This window comes from Sparus aurata, chromosome 19, assembly GCF_900880675.1.
Source record: "Sparus aurata chromosome 19, fSpaAur1.1, whole genome shotgun sequence".
Classification (NCBI taxonomy): Eukaryota; Metazoa; Chordata; class Actinopteri; order Spariformes; family Sparidae; genus Sparus; species Sparus aurata.
In genome coordinates this window covers 30357860-30378273 of record NC_044205.1, presented here as the reverse complement: position 1 = coordinate 30378273, position 20414 = coordinate 30357860, and the positions used below count along the sequence as shown (strand labels likewise).

Genomic DNA, 20414 nt, shown 5'->3' with positions numbered 1-20414 from the left:
TCCGTCTCTTCCTGTCTGCAGCTGAAGCTCCTGTAAATTCAGCGCTATAAAAACTAAATCTATTACTTCCTGTCTCTCTCTCTCTCTCTCTTCTTTTGGAGTGACAGGTCCAGACCTCGCTCGTCCACCTCTCACCTTCACCCCGTCTGTCTTCCTCACGTCCTCCCTCCTCCAACATGTGCTTCTCCTGATGTCTCCTCCTCTGCCTCCTCGTGACCTTCTCTCCTTACTCATTTCTACATTTTAATTTTATTTTCTTCTTCTCTTTTATCTTTTATTCTCCTCCTCTTTCTCCTTTCCTACATCTGTTTCCGCTCTCTTCCTCCTCTTCTGTTTTCTTGCCTCCTTGTTTCCTCCTCTCTTCTCCTTCTGTCTGTCCTTTCCTTTCATCCCCTTCATCCTCCTCCTCATCCTTCTCCTCTTTCTTCATCTCCTCCTCCACTTCATTTTCCTTTTTTTCTTTCATATCTGTTTTCCTCTTTTCTGTTTTTATTTTCCCATCTTTTTCCTCTCCTGACTTTACCTTTGTCTTTATCCATCCATCCGTCTGTCTACCAGATGTTGGATGCAGTTAGCGATGACAACGTTGCACAGCTGTTGTTCAGCAGCTAGCACAGTTAGCACAGTTAGCACACCCCTCACAGTCTTTGGTCTCGTCTTGGCGCCGTGACTTCTTCTGATTATTTCTCTGTAGTGCTTTGCTCGCCGCGTCAGAGTCGTCCGGTCTGTAAGCGTGCCTCTGCTCCTGCCGCGTGATTGGCTGTTTGTCTTCTTCTTCTGTCACTATATTACACTGTTTTCTACATTTCTGTCAGGGAACATCACACAGAGAGAATCATCTTTAAATCTGATCCCAGCTTCTGTGAAACCCTTCACAATATTCACCCTTCTATTTTCTATTGAATCTATTGAACGTGGCGCCACGTGTGGATATAAATCTAATCAGAGATCAATGGTTTCGGACCAGAACGCAGCGCGGCTCCATCACAGGTGCAGTCAGACGCAGCGAGCCAGCAGCGTGCAGGACGAGTGAAGTGGGTTCAACAAAGTGTGAGAATAATTACGACCCGGAGAGAAACCTCCAGTCTGCTTCAAACGAGTTCAAACATAAACACTCTTCCAAGTCGGCGCTTTTAACCGCCGAAGCTCCTCCGCTGTTATTCCCAGCGGACTTGAACGCAGCATTATCTCTTTCTCGGGTTCTGTGCTTTGAACCCGTTCACCGTCTCCTCCCCGCCCCCCCGCAGCACGCCGCCTCTCCCAGGACCGCTCTGTACATTAGAGCTGATCTACGAGGTTAGCAGTGGATGCTACGTCCCCTGTAGGCTGTCCTACATACAGTCACTGCTGAACTTCACCTGAACTCCTCATGTTGACTGTTCACCTACCACACACACACACACACGCACGCACGCACACACACTCACACACACACACACACACACACACACACACTCACACTGTGTGTCCAACATGTTCATGCACAGTGAAATATCTCGACGCTGGTCGGATTACTGTGTTATTTCTTTGAGTCTCGAAGCTTTTTATGGCCGATAAATCAGTTTATTTGACCAAATCCATCTGGTTTCATGTTGATTTATTTTCCCAGAGGGCCGTGGGTTTGAGTCTCCGCTCGTTTTGCATCAAACATCACTTAAAGGAAGAGTTCACCCCAAAAGTGTAAATCCATTATTGTCTGATCGCAGAGAGAAGAAGAGAAACGAGAGTTACCTCGCAGCTCTCGACGTTTTCATGCAGACGTTTCTTCTCCCCTCACAGCTGTCGATGCTAACGTTAGCCACGTAGCGTATACATGTATAACTTTACTGACAGTCTTAAAGGAACAGTTCACCCAAAATCCTATAGTAGCTCCAGTGTTCAGGATGAAAAAACAGTCAGACGTTAAATAATGTGTCACTTCTTGGTTCCTCCTGAAGTCACTCGTTAACTTTCACTTCTGAAAGCGTCTTCAGGTGTTTTTCAGAAACTTCTGAGCGGGTCGGCACATTTAACGGCACCAGAAGGTTCTTCACTTGTTCACTTGTTTATGAAGATTTTCGGACCCTGAAATAACTTGATAGAAGAAGAAGTGAGGAGAGCGAGGGAGAGATGAAGCTGCAGAGAGAGTCAGTCGGAGGAGGTTTTTCTAAAGTTCGATGACCTTTGACCTCTGGAGGCCGGCGGCTCTCCTGAGGACGATCCGTCAGCCGCTGATGGAGCATCCTCCACTTTAACTCCTCCGTCTCCTCTTCTCTTCCTCTTTTCTTTTTCTCTCTTCATGGATTCATTTTTGTTGAAGAATCAATCAATAATTTTCCTGAAACAGAAATAAAAGTGATGAAGAAAAAGACAAAGTGAAAGAAACTCTCTCCCTCTCTCTCTCTCTGACAGATGGCAGGTCATTGGCCGATGTCATGGCGGCTGATTGATGATTGGTCCCTTCAGGGAGCGCTCGTCATCCGTCATGTGATTGGCTCCCCGTCAGTTGGAGGGAGATCCCCACCTCCGCTCGACCGATCTACAGTTACACCCCAGAGAGAGAGAGAGAGTTAAACGGTTCCACTCCTGACAGGAGACGCCGTGAAACTCTGTGAGACTCTGTGAGACTCCGTGAGACTCTCTGAGACTCTGTGAGACTCCGTGAGACTCCGTGAGACTCTCTGAGACTCTGTGAGACTCTCTGAGACTCCGTGAGACTCTGTGAGACTCTCTGAGACTCTCTGAAACTCCGTGAGACTCTGTGAGACTCCGTGAGACTCTGTGAGACTCCGTGAGACTCTGTGAGACTCCGTGAGACTCTCTGAAACTCTGTGAGACTCCGTGAGACTCCGTGAGACTCTGTGAGACGCCGTGAGACGCCGTGAGACTCTGTGAAACTCTGTGAGACTCTCTGAGACTCTGTGAGACTCTGTGAAACTCTCTGAGACTCTCTGAGACTCTGTGAAACTCTGTGAGACTCCGTGAGACTCTGTGAGACTCTCTGAGACTCTCTGAGACTCCGTGAGACTCCGTGAGACTCCGTGAGACTCTCTGAGACTCTGTGAAACTCTGTGAGACTCCGTGAGACTCTGTGAGACTCTCTGAGACTCTCTGAGACTCTGTGAGACTCTGTGAGACTCTGTGAGACTCTGTGAGACTCTGTGAGACTCTGTGAGACGCTGTGAAACTCTGTGAGACTCTCTGAGACTCTGTGAGACTCTGTGAGACTCTGTGAGACTCTGTGAGAGTTTGAGAGACTTTCAGTTCAGTCCAAACACAGAATTCATCTTTAAATGGAGACAAAATGAAAATAACTGGATGACACCTGAGATCCAGAGATGGCCACCAATTGATTGACAGCTGATTTGAGCAGATCTGAGCCTCTGTGCCCGCCCTCGATCCTCCAACAGCCAATGAGAGCTCAGATCCAGTCATATCTAGCTCCTCTCAGTGTTTAAACTTGATGTAGTTTTCTGTGTTCGGCTCTTTGAATCGTCTGTTTTCCAGCTCAGCTCTTGTTTCTGACTCTTTGATCTGCACACAGTTAGTGTGAAGAAGGAAACAAAGAAGCAGAATGAGTTTCATGCTGCTGTTCCTCTCAGGCAGCGACTCTGAGCTCAGAGACTCAGAACCTGTGGACCTGGACCCGGTCAGACTGCATGATATGGACTCAGTGTGTTTCCAGCTGACAGCAGCAGCTGCAGCTCGTCTGTTCCCTCATTTCACATTAAAGAGAAATAATTCCTCGTGTTCAGACTCTGTACATTCATGACAGAAGAGCTCACAGACGTCTTCAACGACTCGTAGAAAGGTAACAGGTTGATCTGATCAGGGAGAGTTTCCTCTTTAATCTGTTGATCTGTGACGACTCGTGAAGTTCGGACACAAAAGAGCTGCGAGGAAAAAACTCGAAGCTCGAAAGTTTTAATTTAGTTTAATTGAATAGATGTGTGTTTCCTTGAGAGAGGCGCAGCACTCTGAGCCGAGCTGAAGGGAAACTCTCTGTGACTGACGGGTCGACGAGGAGGAAGGAAGGTAGAAGTGCAGACTCTGCAGCGGGTTCCTTCCACACACCTGTCTGTTTGATTTGAAGGATGTTTCCCCTCCTGACACACAGCGAGCGGACCACCTCCACAGAACCGCTCTCTCCTCGCTTAACTAATATTTAAAGACGTGGAGGCGTACGTGATCCCATTCTGACAGAGTAATTACTCCCTGAACTGTAATCTCAGAAGCGTTCCGCCTGCAGAGCAGCAGATTACATTTCTGCCTCTGCGGGATGAACGTGAGCAGCTGGTGGTTCACATGTTCTGACCACGCTGAGAAAATAACACAAACATGTTTAAACTGAAGACGTCCGATGAATCTGATCACTGAAACACGTTCTGATCAGTGAGAGCTGATCAACATCCAGAGATCCATGATGTAAACATATCACTCTTAATGTTTTAAAGGAAAAGTTCACACAAAACATCCCCTCCTCCTCCTGATGATGACTGAGTTTACCGTTTGTGTGAACTGTTCCTTTAAGGCTGTCGCTAAGTAGCTAACGTTAGCATTACGTTGATCATCAGAGCGACGTCGCTGATCGTCACGGTTGTTTTGCTGCTGAACGCGACAGAGACTCACTGTCGCCTCTCGTGGTAGGAAGTGGTACCACAGGCCGGGCCGGGCCGGGCCGGGCCGGGGCTAGCCTGTTAGCATGCTAACTGCAGCTGACACCTCTGCAACACAGAACGTAGACATCAACACTTCCTGTTGACCTTTTGGGTTCAGTTTTTGAATGTTTTAAACTTTTGGTTCTGTGTAGGATGACAGCTGAAACGGATGAATTGTGTTTTATATCCTTAAATACTTTTAATCGAGATCAGACGGTCTCCATCACACCTCGTCTGCTGCGACCGGTTCTGCTGCGTCATGATGCACAAACTCATTATCAACTTAATTATAAAAGTTTATCTGTTAACAGTTTGTTTTCCAGCTCGCTAGTTTTTTAATAACCTCTGAGGACGCCGTCAGGAAATTCAATTAGACGAGCTCAGCGTGTTCATCATCTCATCTCATCACTATGTAAATCTGGATCGGAACCACAAAGCGTTTCTTGATCGTTCACTGAAGCTGCACAGATGGATTCTTCAGCTCTGCCCAAACCTCCTGAAACCTGTTGGAGTTTAAACCCGCCGGTGTTTGTCACAGCACCGACAGGTCCGTCCACTGGTTTCTGGATCTTATTTCTCCGTCCAGTCCAGATCCTGGCGGGGGGCTGAGCTGAGATTTATACATCGGGGCCGCGTTCGGTCCTCCGGGGAGGCTGCAGAGGCCGACGTGCTTCAGACTGAAGAGGAAAAAAGAGAAGCCGGTGACGTCCCTCATAAATACAGGAGAGCTGAAAGGCCTCGCTGGACGTCCCAAAGCTCCGGACGCCATTGTTAAATCTGACAACAATAGAATTTAAGTACGGCGACCTGCAGGGACCAAAAGTCAGAGAGACGAGCCCGCCCTGCTTCCTGTTCAGGCTTCAAAGCAAAGCGAGGTCCTCGACTGCAGACTGTCGTCTCCTCTGGGTTTGATTTTTCAAAATATGAATCATCTTCTTTAATTAGCAGCGTGAGCTCGATCAGCAGTGTTCGAATCAAAGTTTCTCATTTTAACTGAACTCACAGCGGACACACACTTTGTGTTGATCGACCTCGTGTGTTGTGTTGACGCTCTGCTGAAACCTCCTGCAGTTCCTCTGACGGCCACACGAGGCTCCAGCAGTGAGTCGTTCCTCATGAGCGCTCAGGTGAAAACATCTGTACAGCAGAAATAAACACCGTCACAGCTGGAACGACAAACTGTTCTGTCTCTGTAGCTAAACGTTTATATAACTCTATAATATAAAGTTATGCATAATTAGGGGTGTGGCCTCTTTGAGTGACAGCTAGCATGTCAGCTTTTCAGTCACTGATCTTCACCTCTCGTCGGGTTTGTTGAGAAGTTTTAACGTAAATATCAGACTGACAGACGGGAGGGGAGGGACAGACGCCGGTGTTTTGGATTAATGAGCGACTCGTTGACCTGCAGACAGCTGCTGGAGCCGGCGAGCTCTGGAGGAATAAACACGCGAGCCGAGGAGAACACACAGTTTGATTTGTCTTCACTCTCAAAGAGAACACACTGGACACCAGCCCAGAGTCGGTACCGCCCACTTTCAGTTCGTCCAGCACGGTTTGTTTACACAGGACGACCACGTCTTTAACAATGTTCTACTTAAAAACTGAGGGCTCGTCCACACGTACCAAAACCATCTTTTTTTCCTCCGTCTTCCTCGGCATCGTTTCAAGAATATTTGCGTCCTCACGGATCCACTGAAAACGACTCAAAACGCTGTAGTTCATATTCCAGCCTGTAGGTGGCGCTTGACATTCACCAAAAACGGAGAAGAAGACACGGAGCATACGCATTAAGCTTGCGCGCTGTAAACAAACAGACAGTAGACGGAGAAACCGAACACAACAAGAAGAAGATGAAAATGGCGAGTGCAGGGAAACCAGAATCGTTTGTGTGGACCGATAATGAGGTCGAACTGCTGCTGAGACTCACACTCAACTACAAGGAGAGGAAGTTACAAGAAACACCAACACGAGCATGTAGTCCGCCATTGTTGTTGATGTCGGAGGCTAGAGGTGGAGGGGTGGGGCGATGGCGTCATGGATACGGAAAGTATTTGGATTCACCGTCCACATGAGAACAGGAGGGCTGCGTTTTCTGATTTTTCCACCCTGAGACCTGTTTTCAAAAAAGAGCGTTTTCAGGATCCGTGTGGACGATCAGCCAATACATGTGCATTTTCACAAAAGAGCGTTTTCGTGTGGACGGCTTCTGAGTCTCAGGATTTAATGTCAGCAGATAACATTTCTGCAGACCACAGATACATCCGAGGTCGACATTTGTACCCATCAAACCATCACGTCCACATTACATGTATTATAATATTATTATTGGTCATCCGTCACATCAGGAGGTTTTTACTTATTAGATCCACATCACTGGATATTTTTAGGAAACCTTGAGAAATTTCCTGACAGTTTTTGTGGCGACCAAAACTGGTATTTGAATCCAAACCATGATGCTATCTGACCCTGACCCAGCGGTTTTTGTGTCGAAACCTAACCAGAGTATAAACACAGTGATGTGACAAGAAATACACAATTAAACCCAACAAACTTAAAACTTTAACTGGTGGTTTTGCAGGAACATTTCTTCTGGAGATTAAGTGGTAAAAACATTGAATCTGCTCTCTCTGCTGGATTTTGGCTCCTGGCAGCTTTAAACTTTGTAAAACTAACTAAAGCAGGCGTCAGACTCTCAGTGACTAAAGTAAACTCATGGGCTGAATCCAGATCTCCACCTGCTGGACCTCGTGGGCTTCAGTCCTACGTACCGTGATGCGTTCACTGTCACCACGTCACGTCGCCCACAGACGACAGCGACACAGTGCATTCAGATCATCTCTACAGTCTTCTTCATACTTCTGTATGATCATTTCAGGCCTGCACAGTTCAGCTAACAACACAATAAAGTGACTGTTTCACACTTTTATAATAAGGTCAGCAGTGTCACTTCTGGATAGCAATGGATTGTGGGTGATTAAATCAGTGACGTCTGCAGAAAGTCTGCGAGACCGTGAAGTCTGAACACAAATCATGTCGACTAACTCTTAATGTCTGGTGACCAGAGTGTCCAGTGTGAGGGATGTAGAGGATCTACTGTCAGGAAACATAATCTGATCACCTGAAACTAACAACTGTTGTGTGTTCGTGACCCGAGAGTGCAACATGTTCCTACAGAAGCCCAGCAGGGACAAATCAAAACTCTGGACAGACAGAGAGGGAGGCTGACAGGAGGGATATTCAGCAACAACTAGATGCCACTAAATCCTTCACACTGGACCTTTATGATGAGCATTTAGTTATTATGACTCCATATAAATCCAAGAAGAGATGAAACCTGCAGAGTCTCGTTTTAACACAACGAGACCTTCAAAGTCTGAATTCAGTCAACTTTCTGATAAACATTTCCCCCCAAATATCTGTCTGACTGCTCCTTTAACACAGAGCAGGTGACCTGGCTGAGGTGTGAGCTGTAGTCTGTGTGCAGGTGAGTGCTGCCACCTGCTGGATCAGCTGTGGAACTACAGACGCATCAACAACAGCAGAAACTCAAACACATGATTTCATATAAACATCAGGATCATCTGTAGCTCCTCACATGTAACGTTACCTATAGATCTACAATATATTAAATATTAATGTCAGCAGGTACATCGACATAAACACGACTCCTCCGCTCTGATTAGTTACAAAGTGTGTTTTTATTGAACGTACAGCAGCGACGACAGCTGAATGTTTGGCTTCTGAACGATGTTACAAAGTGTTGAAGGCACTTTAACGATCAACAGAGTTCAAATACAAACTGAATGTTTCCTTCATGTCATCACATTAACAACATCAGGATCATCAGCGAGTTCACAGCCGCTGGAATCATCTCTGACACACGAGTTCAAATCTGAAGGCTGAAGTGAGAATAAAGGCATCGAGTCTAATTCAACCTCCAACATCTGTTAGTGTCTAAACTGTAAATGAGAGTGAAGTTCAACCATCAGTCAGGTTTCAGTCGTCTCACAGGACAAAACATTCAGACATCTTTTAGTTCATTTAAAGATTAATGAAACTGTCTTTGACGTGTTCGTGGATGTGATGTTTCCACGAGTCAGCGACGGCTGCGTCCAGCAAGCAGAGATAAAAGATTTGATCACAGATTTGTTCGGAGCAACGAGGACGTAAAGTTTCATCTGTAACCTTTTCTGTTTCATTATAACGTTCAGCTGCGTCGACATGTTGAGAAGAAGAAGAGGCAGGAAAACAAGAAAAGGTCCCTGGAAACCCAACAGAGCTACGTCAGCTACGTCTACCACTTCTGATGAAGAAAAGCCTCCAGAAGAAGAAAGAAGAAACACTTAGACGATGTTAACAGCTGAGCTTCTTCAGATCCGACTGCAGGAAACTTTCTTACTCAAAACTGATGATGAACTCAGTTTGTTTCTCAACATCTCCCATAGACTTCAATATGTGAAACCACAGTGTGACGTGAAGACCCTTCCTGCTTTTGTCTTTGCAGTAAAAACTACAAAACCTTAAAGAAGTGAACCTACTTTTGTTCTGGTGAAAATTCTTAACAGATAGAAATAAAAACAATGACTGCAACACGTTTGTTACAACTAGAGGTAAATCATGTGCGTGTTGCCACAGTGTTTTCAGACTCTGTATACGACAGACGCAGTAATAACTAAAGGCACTGACGTCAGGGAATCAACTGGTGGCTCTGCTTCAGCTGACGAGAGGATCGGCCGAGCGACGACGTTCAGCTGACACGCTGCACGACAAAGTCCACGAAGAAGAATCACGCTGGAGCGGTTTAGTTTGTCCAAACACTGGCCTGATGTGTCAGTCTCCTCCCACTGACCTCCTTCTACTTTACATTTATAATCATTATTAATCTCAACAGTTCGTGTCGATACACACTCTCTCTCTCTCTCTCTCTCTCTCACACATCACACCATCACACCATCACACTCTCAGCGTGGCTCTCAGAGTTTGGCCTTGGCCTGGAAGAAGCTCATGACAGCGTTGAAACACTCGTCAGACATCCAGCGCTCGATCAGACACTCCACCTCCGCATCGTTCACCGCGTACAGACGCTCCTTCTCCACCGCCCGGATCAGCTGTTTGGAGAGGGCGAGAGACTGAAGGAGAGAGAGAGAGAGAGAGAGAGAGAGAGAGAGAGAGAGAGAGAGAGAGAGAGAGAGAGAGAGATTTGTTAGTCTAAAGTCTATTTATCCTAAAATTAATCTACAAATTCTAATAACGTAAGAATTCTCCACACTTCAGTCAGACAGGAAGTAGTTCAAGGATGTCCGATTTCAGATTAAAATACAAAAGGTGTGTGTGTGTGTGTGTGTGTGTGTTTACGTTGGGGGGCAGCTTGGCGTAGGCCCTCAGTCTGGTCCAGACCTCCGACTGGAAGCTGCTGTCTGGGAAAACCTCCGTGACCAGACCCAGTTCACAGGCCTGAACCGCCGTCAGCTTCTTATTGAACAGCAGCATCTCACTGGCCTGAAGGGGGAGGAGGGGGGAGGAGGAGAGGGGAGGAGGAGGGGGAAGAGCAAGGAGGGGGAGGATTAAGGGTTTATTGCAGTAAATTAACCACAAACATCTGCATTCAACAACAGTCATAAATCATAAAAATGAAGCAGTTAACAGCAGAAAACAACCTCTTGTGTGTGTGTGTGTGTGTGTGTGTGTGTGTGTGTGTGTGTGTGTACCTTGGCGGCGCCCATTAATTTGGGGAAGGTGTAGGAGGAGCAGCCTTCAGCACTCTGACCCAGCTGACTGAACGGAGTGTGGAAGGTCGCCTGACAGAGAGAAGAAAACCACATCATCACCAGACTCCATTAACAAATGTGGTGATTTCAAGAGTTGTTGAGTTAAAACAAACTTTATAAACATAATGAAACAGTGTGTGTGACAGATTGTAACTCGTTGTGTCCTTGTTGTAAATTCAGCATTAAATGTGATACATGAAGCCAACTATTAACCACAACATCACCAGACTCCCTTAACAAATCAGCTAATTTTAGGAGTTGTTGAGTTAAAACAAACTTTATAACGCAGTGAAACTGTGTCTCTGACAGATTGTAACTCATTGTGTCCTTGTTGTAAATTCAGCATTAAATGTGATACATGAAGCCAACTATTAACCACAACATCACCAGACTCCCTTAAAAAATCAGCTAATTTAAGGAGTTGTTGTGTCGCGTAAAGCTTTATAAACATTATGAAACTGTGTGTGTGACAGATTGTAAGTCATTGTGTCCTTGTTGTAAATTCAGCATTAAATCTTTCAGCTGAAGTTGTTTGTCTCCTTGTAAAAAGTGTCAGTTTGTGGCAGCATGTCTGTACCAGCCTGTCTGCTTCTGTGTCTAAAGTGCTAAAGTCTTACCTGCCAACATTGATCAGCTGTTTGAACACACTGTTTACACTGATTTCACCATTTACACTCCATTTATGAAAGAAGAAACATGTTATTGATCTAAACATGTCACATGTTACAAAGACACTAAACAGTAACAATATAGGCTCCTTCTTTGTCCCCGTGGAGAAAGTCCCCAGACTCCCTTAACAAATGTGTCAGTTTAGTGAGTTGTTGAGTTGGAGACACTTTATAAACTCTGTGAAACTCTGTCTCTGACTCATTCTGCATTATTTGGACCTTCTTGTTCATTCAGCAAATGTTCTACATGAACTTCTTCCTGTTTTTGAGTAGAAACATGGAGTCTGTTTGTCTCATACAGAGCAGGAAGTGACATCAGAACACAGACGGTCACTGAGGACAGATGTTAATGTCAGGTGTGTGTGTGTGTGTGTGTGTGTGTGTGTGTGTGTGTACCCTCTCTGTAGCGTAGACCAGGTCGAACAGTCCCAACACTGTGACTGACACTCCGACAGCCGGTCCGTTCACCACGGCCACCAGCGGCTTCGGGAAGTCAATGTAGGCCTTCACATACTTCCTGTAGAGAGAAAAACCACAGAAGAAGAAAATTAATTAGTTATGTTTGTCTTAAATGGAGTTAAAACAGACTTTTAACACATTAACAGAGAAAAGAGTCAAAGAGTCAGCAGAGAGAGAGAGTCTCCAAGATCAGTAGGTGATAATCAATCAATCGATGATCACCTGAGCAGATCTCCTCCCTTTCTGGCCATCTCCTCGACGCCACCCTCAGGAATCTTGGTGAAGTTGGTCAGGTCGTTTCCACTGCAGTAGAAATCACCAGCGCCTGCAGCAAAGAGTGTGAGCATTTCAAAACAAGTCACCAGTTTGTTTTCGGCTGTAGTGACCACGATGCCAGAGATTACTGATCTAGAGAATCAATCTAATGACATTTATATCACATTGTTCAGTGAGTGATGTCCAGCTGTGTGTGTGTGTGTGTGTGTGTGTGTGTGTGTGTACCAGTGAGAACTGTGAGGACTGAGTCGTCTTTCCCTGCCTGCTCCAGAGCTGCGATGATGTCGTTGTACATCTGAGAGAAGACAGAACAGCATCCTGTCAGTCAGTCTGTGTTTAACACACACACACACACACACACACACACACACACACACACACACACACACACACACACACACACACCACACACCTCAGTGGTGATGGCGTTCTTCTTTGTTGGTCGGTTCAGTTTGATGGTGGTGATGGCGTCCTCTGTGGTGACCAACAGCGTCTCGTACGCCGTCCCGCTCCCAGTAGGCTGTGCTCCCACCTGGGCGGGGCTTCCGCCTTCTGCCTCCACCAGGGAGCCAATCAGGTCGCAGTATTGCTGCCTGGCTTCTTCCTGAGAGACACACAAACAGTTTGTTCAGTTTCACTAAAACTGACTCATGATGAATTTAACTTTATTCTTTATTGGCTTCATGAGTTTGTGCTTCCTGCTTTCTCCTCTCTGTAGATATAGATTTTAATTCACCATTGAGATGAATTAAGTACTCAGTCGATCTATTGATCTCTGTATCCATCAGCAGCAGAGTCTGGTCAGACTCCTCAGGGTCCTAAAGTTCACTGTGTGTGAGCTGCTTTGTGCTAGTATATCTAATATTAAACTGATGTTACTTTGTTCACTTCAAACATGCTGATTGGATTTTACTTCCACCTCAGAACGAGCTGAAGTGTTTCATGATGGATCTTTCCTCCCACATTAAATCACCTGTTCCTGTTTCACCTGCTGCTGACAGTAACATCACTAACTCACAGTGTCAGTACCTGTGATATGGAGCCCAGAGATTTCCACGCGTCCCATTTCACCTTGTTGACAAAGTCCAGCATGCCCGGTTTAGGAGTGTTGCAGGGACCCTGAGTGGACTGATGGAGGAACAGAAAGAGAAAGAGGAGAAGGAGGGGTAAATACAAAACAAATACAAAAGAAAACTTTGTAGATCTTTTAAAAAAATATGATACATGTTTTATGATGGCAATAATTCAAACTTTGACCACCTTCTAACAACATTTTCTGACACTGGAAAATAAAAATGTAAATCCTACATTGTGCCTGACAGTCTGAACTCAGGGGCCGCAGTGCTCCTGAAGCAATTTACAGACTTTTCCTCACAAAAATTCAACTTTAACATCCATTTCTCATCATTTGATCAAAGATTGACTGCAGAAGCAGCAGCGATGATGTAGAAATTGTCATTTTGTGTGATCTGGCGCCCCCCACAGGTTCTGAGAGCAACACCGCTGTGGTAACAAACTCCAGACATTTATAATCATTCAGAAGTAAGAAGTCACTTCAGACAGAAATAAAGCAGGTAGAGTGGAAACATAAGAGAGTGGAGGAGAAACTCTTCAGACTCAGACTGGATCACCTGGAACACCTGGATCACCTGGAACACCTGGATCACCTGGAACACCTGGATCACCTGGAACACCTGGATCACCTGGATCATGTCTCACCTGTTTGAAGAGAGCGTAGATCTTCAGTTTGACCTCGTTGCCCGGGTCGTTCTTCAGCGTCGCCATTTTGCTCTTTGCCTGCTCGAACTGCTCCACAGTCGCACCTGAACACACACACACACACACACACACACACACACACACACACACACACATCAATATCACTTATAATCACCAATATTGATCCCATCAACATTTAGTGTTGTCATAACATGACTGCACCTGATACTGTGAGTCATATATATCATATATATCATGTAAATATGTATATGTCTATTTATTTCTTCCCTTTTTAATTGTATTGCTTATTTTTGCTATTGTTCCTGTTCTTGTAATATGTTTCTGTTTTTGTAATATTCTGTCGCTGCTGTGGCAAACAAATTTCCCCGTCTGTGGGACATTAAAGGATTTCTGATTCTGACTCATCTGATCAGCTTACGGGAAATAAATGACTAAGATCAAGTTCACAGCAGTCAGAGCAGCGAACAACACAGAGAATCATTTATTCTGTGAATCATTTAGTCTGTGACACTGAGTTTTGATCAGCTGTTTGTCTGCTGTGTTATTACTTATTATTGTTCTTCAGACTGTCATTAATCGTCTAATTTTCTGTAGACCTGTTGTCAATGTTTTGGTTTGACTTTGTTACATTTTCATCAAGTGTAAGTTGTTTTTCTGTCTTCCTATCAGCTCGTCAGTCAGAACTGTACTGACCTGTAGGAAACTGAGAGGGAAATTTGTCTGGTGTTCACTTGAAAACTATACAAAACATAGAAGCAGCATTTGATCACACTGGAGAAGCTGCAGAGAGACAAATCTTTTCTTTTTTTTGTCACCAAAGTTTGCTTGAATTTGAAAAATGACTGAATGATTACTGGACTTTATTTCTGTAAGTCAAATTATCCATTAACTGACAAATAGTCTCAAGGAAAAATACCAAACAAGCTCCGCTGACATGGATCAGATACTCACCCATCATCGGAGACGCTGTGGTGTGAAACTTCAGACTGGGAACTGTGGAGCTTCTGACCAAACTGGTGACAAAGCAAACAAAACGCTGATCTGAGAGGCCATTAACTTAAAGAATAAAACCAGACCTCTGAATAATCACTCTGCTGTCTGTGAGCAGGATGAATGATGAATGATGGATGTTTTGAAACAACATGGACACTCTGTGACTACATCATGTTATGTCAGTCCTTTGAGCTCTGAATCTGGAGCAAAGGTCACAGCTAGCACGGCTAACTACTGCTGCTTTGTTATTTGTTATGCTAGCATGGCCACTTACATACATAAACAATTAGAGAGATCTGTTTCATGAACTTCTACTAAAGAGAGTTTTACACACCTTTACCTGTCAGTACAGTTAAACACCTGGAGCAGGACTGACTGATGCTAACTGTCTTGTTAGCTTGTTGGGATCATTCATTGAGCTGTCAGGTGTTTGCTACACTGCAAGCTAACAGCTAAACTATCGTTATGTAGGTGAAGACTCAACTGTACTGACATGCAGCGACTTCTCTTCTGAGACTGCTAACTTAGCCAAGCTAACTATTAGCTGTGCAGTCACCGGGCACTGTGACCCCTCTGTTAAAGTTAAAGTTAGCCTGACAGGGTTTAAACCTCCGCTAACAGCCTCAGACAGCCGTGCAGTCCGCTGACAGCCGGTTTATGATCCTCACCTTCGTAGTTTGACTAAACGCCAGGGAGCGAGCAGCTTCAGGGCGACGCCGGCCATTTAATCCCGGAGACGGAGGAGCAAAGTTCGTGAGGACGGAGCGGGTCAGGGAAGAGTTAACTAGCTTTAGCCACAGCAGAGCTAACCAGCAGCTAGCATCTGTTTACACCGCTGCTCCGCCCACTCTGTCAGCTCCTGCTCGTCTATTGGCTGAACTCACACGTCTTGCAGTCTGATTTGTCGAATGGACGTCGTCTTCCAGTCAGCGGCGCGTCCCCCTTTGAGCCAATCGGAACGCACGCTCGCGGCTTAGACCCGCCTCTGTGCGTGTTGCGTGGCCAATCAGCGGTGAGCGCCCATTACCGATGCGCTGAGTCCGGGTCGGGATGATGCAGGAGTCCTGCTGCTGTGTCCGCCGGCCTGGATCATCCACATGAAGCCATGCCGCAGCCGAAATCCCGGAAAATCGCCGTGCTGGGCTACAGGTCGGTGGGTAAGTGCTCGTCATGTTGTAGCCGGGAGGAAATAAGCGCAGGACGTTGGGTGACACTGTGGCGCATGACAGTCTGAAGCCACGCCCCTACTATCAGTTCTTATAAAGCATGTTCTCCAGAACATCTGCCTGTCCGTCAGCCCGTCGGTCCACAGGAGGCTGTGAACGCAACACGGAACCAGAGGACTCACTGTGCTGGGGCCTCTGTGTTCTGACAGCTCGGTTCTGACAGCTGCAGACAGATGTTCAGGTCCAACTTTGAACCATCCGCACGAGATAATGAGATACAAGCTGACAGCCAATGAGAAGGCAGCGCAGGTGTGGTGCTGATGCTGCAGCATCATGGCTGACGGTCCAGGAGGAGCTTCTGTGATTGGAGCACACCGTCACATGACGCCCAGCTCCACCTGCACACACAGACTGACAGTGAACGCATCATGTGACACCAGTTATTATATCATTATTATGTTATTACTGATAAGTATTGATCAGGTTTGTTGAACACAGAGTTGTGACATGACAGACTACATGTTCGACCAATCAGAGCTCAGCGTCTGTGACCTCACAGCCTCAGGGATGTCTGCATGTTCACAGCTGAGGAGCGCTCTGTTCTCCTACTGGTCCCTGAACACGATGCTACGTTCACTGACACCATGCTATTTCCTGTGTGTGTGTGTGTGTGTGTGTGTGTGTGTGTGTGTGTGTGTGTGTGTGTGTGCAGGGAAGTCTTCTCTCACCATCCAGTTTGTGGAGGGACAGTTCGTGGACTCGTACGATCCGACGATAGAGAACAGTAAGTGAGGTGTGGTCACAGAGAGCTGAAGCCCCGCCCCCTTCCTGTGGACCGCCATGTGATCAAAGCTTCGTCTGGTATCGAATGAAGAGAGACAAATGATGTATTGATCCTGTTTGAATTGTGTCATGACTAATGTGTGTGTGTGTGTGTGTGTGTGTGTGTGTGTGTGTGTGTCAGCGTTCACTAAGACGATGACGGTGAACGGTCAGGAATACAACCTGCAGCTGGTCGACACGGCCGGACAGGTGAGCTCACCTTCATGTGATGACGACAACAACAAACTACACCTGTTATTATCAGTGTTAAATGGTCTGTGTGTGTGTGTGTGTGTGTGTGTGTGTGTGTGTGTGTGTGTGTGTGTGTGTTGCAGGACGAGTACTCCATCTTCCCTCAGAGTTACACCATCGACGTGGACGGTTACATCCTCATCTACTCCGTCACATCCTATAAAAGGTCGACGACTCTTTAATCTCATTAATTTAATATTATTTTATTAATATTCATTCTCTTCAGCTCCTTTATTGTTTTTAACTTCATTCATTCTTCAGATTAAATAAACAACTTCTAACTCTTTTTCTCTTCTATATCTATAGCAGTGAATCTGATGAGTCCTGTGATGACGAACATGTTCTGGTTCTGGTTCTGTCCTCTCTTTCTGTCTGTCTTTCCCTTCTTCATTCTCTCTCTCTCTCTTCTTAACGAGTTCATTGATTGGGTGGTGATCGGCTCTCTGACCATATATGGTCACAGTGTGCTGTTGTTGTGTCTCTGTGTAGTTTTGAGGTGGTCAGAGTCATTCACGAGAAGCTGCTGGACATGGTGGGAAACGTCCAGTATGTACACACACACACACACACACACACACACACACACACACACACACACACACACACACACACACACGCACACTCACACACACACACACTAATAACTCTCCTGTCGACTGAACTCTTCATTCACACTTCATCACTTCTGTGTTTTCTCTCCAGAGTTCCAATTATTTTAGCTGGAAACAAGAAAGACTTACACATGGAGAGGTGAGACACACACACACACACACAGACACACACACACACACACACAGGAGAAGCAGGAAGTGATGTCAGAGTGTTGGATCACGGTCCGGTCGTCACGGCGCTGACGCTCTGCTCTCTGTTGTGGTCGTGCAGAGTGATCAGCTTCGAGGAGGGGAAAGCTCTGGCCGAGTCGTGGAACGCCGCCTTCCTCGAGTCTTCAGCCAAAGAGAACCAGGTGAGGAACAAAGAGCTACACCTGGAGAGCGCAGATAATAACAACAATAATATAAATGTGGTCGTTTTTCAGGCAATAGATCATCAGGATTCAGTTTCTCTGCTGTAAATCAGGCAGTTTGAAGAAGAAAGGTTTGAATCCAGAATTCATTTAAGGAGATTAAAGGTCCAGAAAATGTAATAAATCAGTCAAAGGTCAACAGTCAACACTGAAACATTCTTAATTATAGAATTAAATGATAGTTCAAGAAGATGCAGTTTACAGAAAATATCATTTAAGTTGAACCAACAGATGGACACACAGAAACATGACCTCCATGATATAGTTAAAAAATATCCACCATGAGTCCAAATATAAACCGCCACCAAAAAGCCACATATAATGCTCAGAACAGCACCAAACTTCAGCAACAGTACAAATAGGGTCTCAGCACATAGTCCGGGGCATCTAACCTCCGCTAGCTTAGCTGGATTTCTACTGAAAAGCTGACTAAATTTACCACTCTTCTGCAGCAGCTTCCTGTTGACGGGAAGTCCCGACGAGTCGATTACCGAGTGCAGTAGAGTTCCGCGGCTCATGGATGAAAATGTATGATTATGACTCCATGGAAAAGCAATCAAAGTTCATATGTGTCTTACCTGCCAGTTTATAACAGTTATTATCGAGAGCGGACAGGGAAAAGAACGGAATTGAGCATTTCTAACCGCACTCGGTAATCGTCGCGTCGGGACTTCCCCGACCCGGAAGCTGATGGAGGAGAGTTGAAATCTGTTTTTAGCTTCACAATAGAAATCCAGCTAAGCTAGCGGAGGTTAGATGCCCCGGACTATGTGCTGAGACCCTATTTGTACTGTTGCTGAAGTTTGGTGCTGTTCTGAGCATTATTTGTGGCTTTTTGGTGGCGGTTTATATTTGGATCCATTTACTGCAGTGTATTGTTGTCGTGCGGTCGTTTCTGAGGTTGATTAAACTCCGTAAATTAGCGGTCTGCACCGGAATATCCCTTTAATCTGAGCAGAGGAATGTGACTGTACTGCACAGTGTTTTTAAAGGCCTGAGGTCACCTGAGGTCACCTGACATCTGGACTCTCTGCTGCTATTGGTCGGCATCAGCAAACACAGAGTCAGCAGGTGTTTCACCTGACGGACGCTGAGCAGCGGCGTCTGTCGGACATGTTGCTTCACCTCCAGACGCTCGCTGATCTTCTTCTCTTCTTCCTGTGTGTGTTCAGACAGCGGTGGAGGTGTTCAGGAGGATGATCCTGGAGGTGGAGAAGATGGAGGCGGGTCAGCCTCAGGGTCGGACACCCTGCTCTATGATGTAGCTTCCACACACTCAGCTCCGCCCCTGACGACCCCGACAGCTCCATCACCGTCCACTGCAGCGACCGACAGCTCAGCAGGCAGGAGAGGCCGACCCTGAAGTCCACTCACTGTTAGCATCCATGTTAGTCCTGACACCTTCTGTTAGCATCAGGTCAAACCAGACTCTGTTCAAAAATGTGCAGATTTAATGATCACCTGTATATGGAAAGCTTTTAGCACATGAATCTGGGTTTCTGTCCATGAGACAAAGGAGAACTGGCAAAGCATCATGGGAGTTGTAGTTAAGTTCCCAGAACATAAGCACTGTTTCTAATTCAGCTTCTCAGAGAGAGTCTGAGTCTCTTTTCAAACTGAGAGCTGGAGGGACATTTAGACTTTTTACAACTTCCTACTTGATACTGAGCAGTTCTGAAAGGCAATATTTAAGTTGTTATGAAATACTGTTAAGCTGAATTTAACATCAGACCCTGAAGATTTGAACTCTTCTTTCACATCGTTGGTATAGTTGATGATTTGCATGACAACCCTAAATTGGCAGATTTTCAAATGGGGTTTTGTATTATGTTTGCTTTGTATCGAGGGCGGCCTGCCATAAAACATTCATTTCAACTCATTAGTTGAACCAGAGAGCAGAAATATTAAGATTATATCAGGAAACACTGCATGGACAAAAAACAACAGTAACTATTTATTATGAGAGAATCTGAAGAAACAAAATAATAAATACATAAATTATTTGATAAGCTTCTGATTGTGAGGAGACGTTAAAGATGTTTAATTACATTATTTTGACAGTTTATCACTTTTTAGATTTAAACTTAAGCACATATTTATTATACATGTTGGTTCTGTTACAATAGAAGACGTGAAGCTGGTCTGTAGCTCCGCCCTGTCTGCTGCTGGCCCCGCCCACAAATAATCACTATATAATAAGAACAAAGAAAAACACTTTTTATATGTGAAGAAGAAGAAATATTTCTGTTTTTATGATTGTTCTCATTAAAGCTGTGTTCTGTTGTTTGCTCTGTGTACAGACGTATTTATTACATTACATGATTATTATTATATTACATTTTATACATAATTATGTCATTATACACATTCACATTATCTAACTATACTGTACATATTTTATTATGTAGTGTTTTAATTAGGTTGTTTATTTCAGTCTAAATAAAGAAAAATGGTAAGAAAGGTTCAAATTAATCTCAATAACTGAAGTTTCATTGTTGCTGCGACACCTGCTGACATGTAACAACAGGTGTGATTGGTCTGAGGTTGCTCAGGTGTGCGGGACAGAGAACTCACCACTAAAAGAGAGACGGAGCAGGTGAAGGTCAGTT

General features: G+C 45.2%; 2 protein-coding genes across 2 annotated transcripts; one reads left to right on the top strand and one right to left on the bottom strand.

Moving 5' to 3' along the window:
- Positions 1-8316: 8316 nt before the first annotated feature.
- Positions 8317-15402, bottom strand: eci2 (enoyl-CoA delta isomerase 2). Its single transcript, XM_030398179.1, has 11 exons — positions 15210-15402; positions 14500-14561; positions 13528-13631; positions 12838-12936; positions 12221-12412; positions 12034-12103; positions 11755-11857; positions 11470-11590; positions 10346-10435; positions 9993-10136; positions 8317-9766 (listed from the first exon to the last, which is right to left on the bottom strand). Exons 1-11 carry the CDS (start codon positions 15263-15265, stop codon positions 9611-9613), a joined length of 1197 nt encoding a protein of 398 aa, XP_030254039.1. The 5' UTR covers positions 15266-15402; the 3' UTR covers positions 8317-9610.
- Positions 15403-15548: 146 nt separating this feature from the next.
- LOC115569963 (GTP-binding protein Rheb-like) lies at positions 15549-20092 on the top strand. The gene is made up of 8 exons (XM_030398217.1): positions 15549-15698; positions 16420-16491; positions 16672-16739; positions 16865-16947; positions 17271-17327; positions 17484-17531; positions 17664-17745; positions 18978-20092. Exons 1-8 carry the CDS (start codon positions 15647-15649, stop codon positions 19068-19070), a joined length of 555 nt encoding a protein of 184 aa, XP_030254077.1. The 5' UTR covers positions 15549-15646; the 3' UTR covers positions 19071-20092.
- The last annotated feature ends 322 nt before the right edge of the window (positions 20093-20414 follow it).